The following is a 2,344-nucleotide window of genomic DNA, read 5'->3' as shown; positions in this document are numbered from 1 at the left end:
GCCGCGTATTTGGGAGTCTATAAGCACACAACTGCAGAATTTGAAAAATATTCATGCATCTTACTATTTTGAACATGCTCATGACTTCGAAGGACCAGCGATTCTATTCGATAATATTGAGACATTCGACGTGTCAAGCGATTATGGCTTAAGTGCAGTGAGTCCAATCGATGTGTTTTCTTTTAAGCAACTAAAGACATTGACAGTGAAGTGCTTGTGTGAAGAACCGGAAATTTGGTTGGACTTCGTTTTAAAACATCCAACGATAGAACGACTTGAAATTTGTGTCAACTCACCCGTATGGTATATGTATGAGCGTATGTTCGAACAAATACCCCGAAAACTGAACATAGTTAGCCAAAATACGAAATTCATTTCGTTACAGCTAAACGGCTTCGCATTCTATGGTCGATTAGATACAGGAAACACGTTGAAGTTACTGCAATTTTTAGCAGATCAAAAGTTTTTCAATAAGGTCTCTGTAGAGTTTGAATTGGCCAGGAGGAAAGGAAATTATAAGTTCCACGATGAGTTATCCGCAATGGAAGCTTTCACAACGAAAATTTCGCAAATTTGTGAAAAAACATCAAAATTAAAATCATTTATGAAAAACTATAAAATGAAAAAACACATTCTGTCAGATGTTCCTTATGTTGATTTTGAAAAATGTAATGAACAATAAAAATAAAATGTACTCATATGAGTTGAATGAGAAAATGGAAAAAATTTGTGTGTTTTCTTATCCGTTTGCCATTCACATTTATTTCTTCAACCAATTTTTATTCAGACTATTTAAAATTATTCTCAGGTAAAGTAATGTAAATTTAAATAAATCAAATCCCTATACAAATCCATCATTTTTTATAATAAGACATTACGGAACATCGTTTCGAGACAATAAAACAATGTTTGATGGCAAATTTCTAACACAATTTTCACAAGCATTGTGGAGTCCCTGTTCTAATAGTTAATCATTTTTCGAATATGGCATTAACAATAGAATCCAAATTTGTCTGTAATATTCCAAGATTGGCTTCTTCGAAATCTTCCATACTTGGTTTATCTATGTACTTATTTCGAATTTCAATCATTATCTGACGCGATTGGAATTTTCTATTAAGAAAAACTTCGTCTGTTTTAATCATATCCAAAAAAGTTTTGATCTGCTTTGACAGATTGCCACGATCCGTTCCAATATCTTTCAAGTTATGTTGTTTTTTTGCCAATTCCATAATGATTTTCACTTGCGCCTCAACTCTCTCTCTATCTAGTTTTACCGAATCGGTCGAAGATGTACTGGTTCCAGGTTCAGGACTATGGCTTGTGGTAGATGTATGGGTAGGAGAATCCAATGTGGATAGTAATTCGGGTTCGTCATTTTTTTTCTTGGGTCCTACGATGTGGTACGTCTTTATATAATGTTCCACGTCCATGTCTATAGCTGAATCAACTCGTGATCGGCTTGAATCATTGAAGTTTGGCGGCGCGTCATTCGCTCTGTGTTTGAGAACAAAACAATTTAGTGAATGGAATAAAATTGATTAAAAATTCAAACTCACCCTGGGCCATCATTATCTCTCATAACACCTTCATCTGAACTTTCTCCTCCATCATCTGGCTTTTCAACTTGTTCGTTTCCATCGCCTTCGCCACCTGGCACCTCATCTTCATTATCAGAGTCAATAATCTTGGCTCGCTTCAGTTGCTGTGATACGGCACCTTCGATTTTCGAGAAGATTTTGTATTATTTTGTGTTTATTGGACAAATAAATTCAGATTTTTTACCTTTATCTTCTGAATCACTAAGAACGGCACGCTTTTTGCGATTCACTGGTGAACCACTTCTGAGTGAAACAGCACTGCCACTGCGTGAACGTGAACCAGACCGAGAACGAGAACCTATGAATGAAAATAGTGAAAATTAAAACAATAATCTACAATTCAACATTCGTGAAGATAATAAATGCTTTCAACAAACATGTGTTGAACCGAACCACTTACCACCACTGCGGCTCCTTGCAGATCCACTTCGGTTCGAAACAGCGCTACCATCGGTGATGCTGAGCGTGATCTTTATCCACTTCGACTACTTGACCTAGACAGACCATTCTCTGGTTCGCTATTGTTGTCTGGGCTCATCGGAGTATCTACGTGTATAAAATAACAAATGTTTATGATTATTACGCACTCAGACTAACCTCAACAACAAAAAAACCTGGTTAATAATGATGCGATACTGTATTCAAACAGAATTCACTTACCCATTTCAGCATCCATAGCTCGTTGTAATTTCTATTGAATTAACGAGGTGGAAAATAACGATGTTTGTTTTGTGCGATAAAAA

The 2,344-nt window shown here is 36.1% G+C and overlaps 1 protein-coding gene across 1 annotated transcript; it reads right to left on the bottom strand.

Moving 5' to 3' along the window:
* Positions 1 to 542: 542 nt before the first annotated feature.
* On the bottom strand, positions 543 to 2,277 carry LOC129580202 (uncharacterized). The gene is made up of 6 exons (XM_055470411.1): positions 2,262 to 2,277; positions 2,096 to 2,147; positions 2,002 to 2,045; positions 1,786 to 1,899; positions 1,560 to 1,719; positions 543 to 1,497 (listed from the first exon to the last, which is right to left on the bottom strand). Exons 1-6 carry the CDS (start codon positions 2,275 to 2,277, stop codon positions 972 to 974), a joined length of 912 nt encoding a protein of 303 aa, XP_055326386.1. The 3' UTR covers positions 543 to 971.
* Positions 2,278 to 2,344: the final 67 nt, after the last annotated feature.

This window comes from Sitodiplosis mosellana, unplaced genomic scaffold, assembly GCF_009176505.1.
Source record: "Sitodiplosis mosellana isolate CC-2019 unplaced genomic scaffold, AAFC_SMos_1.0 Smas_scaffold_7271, whole genome shotgun sequence".
Lineage (NCBI taxonomy): Eukaryota > Metazoa > Arthropoda > Insecta > Diptera > Cecidomyiidae > Sitodiplosis > Sitodiplosis mosellana.
The sequence above is the reverse complement of the archived record's forward strand: the minus strand, read 5'-3'. Positions and strand labels throughout refer to the sequence as shown.

Coding starts and splice junctions, on each gene's coding strand:
- LOC129580202 (XM_055470411.1), bottom strand. Junction 1,900..2,001: donor TGCAAGGAGCCGCAGTGGTG/GTAAGTGGTTCG, acceptor TTTCATTCATAG/GTTCTCGTTCTCGGTCTGGT. Junction 1,720..1,785: donor TAGTGATTCAGAAGATAAAG/GTAAAAAATCTG, acceptor CGAAAATCGAAG/GTGCCGTATCACAGCAACTG.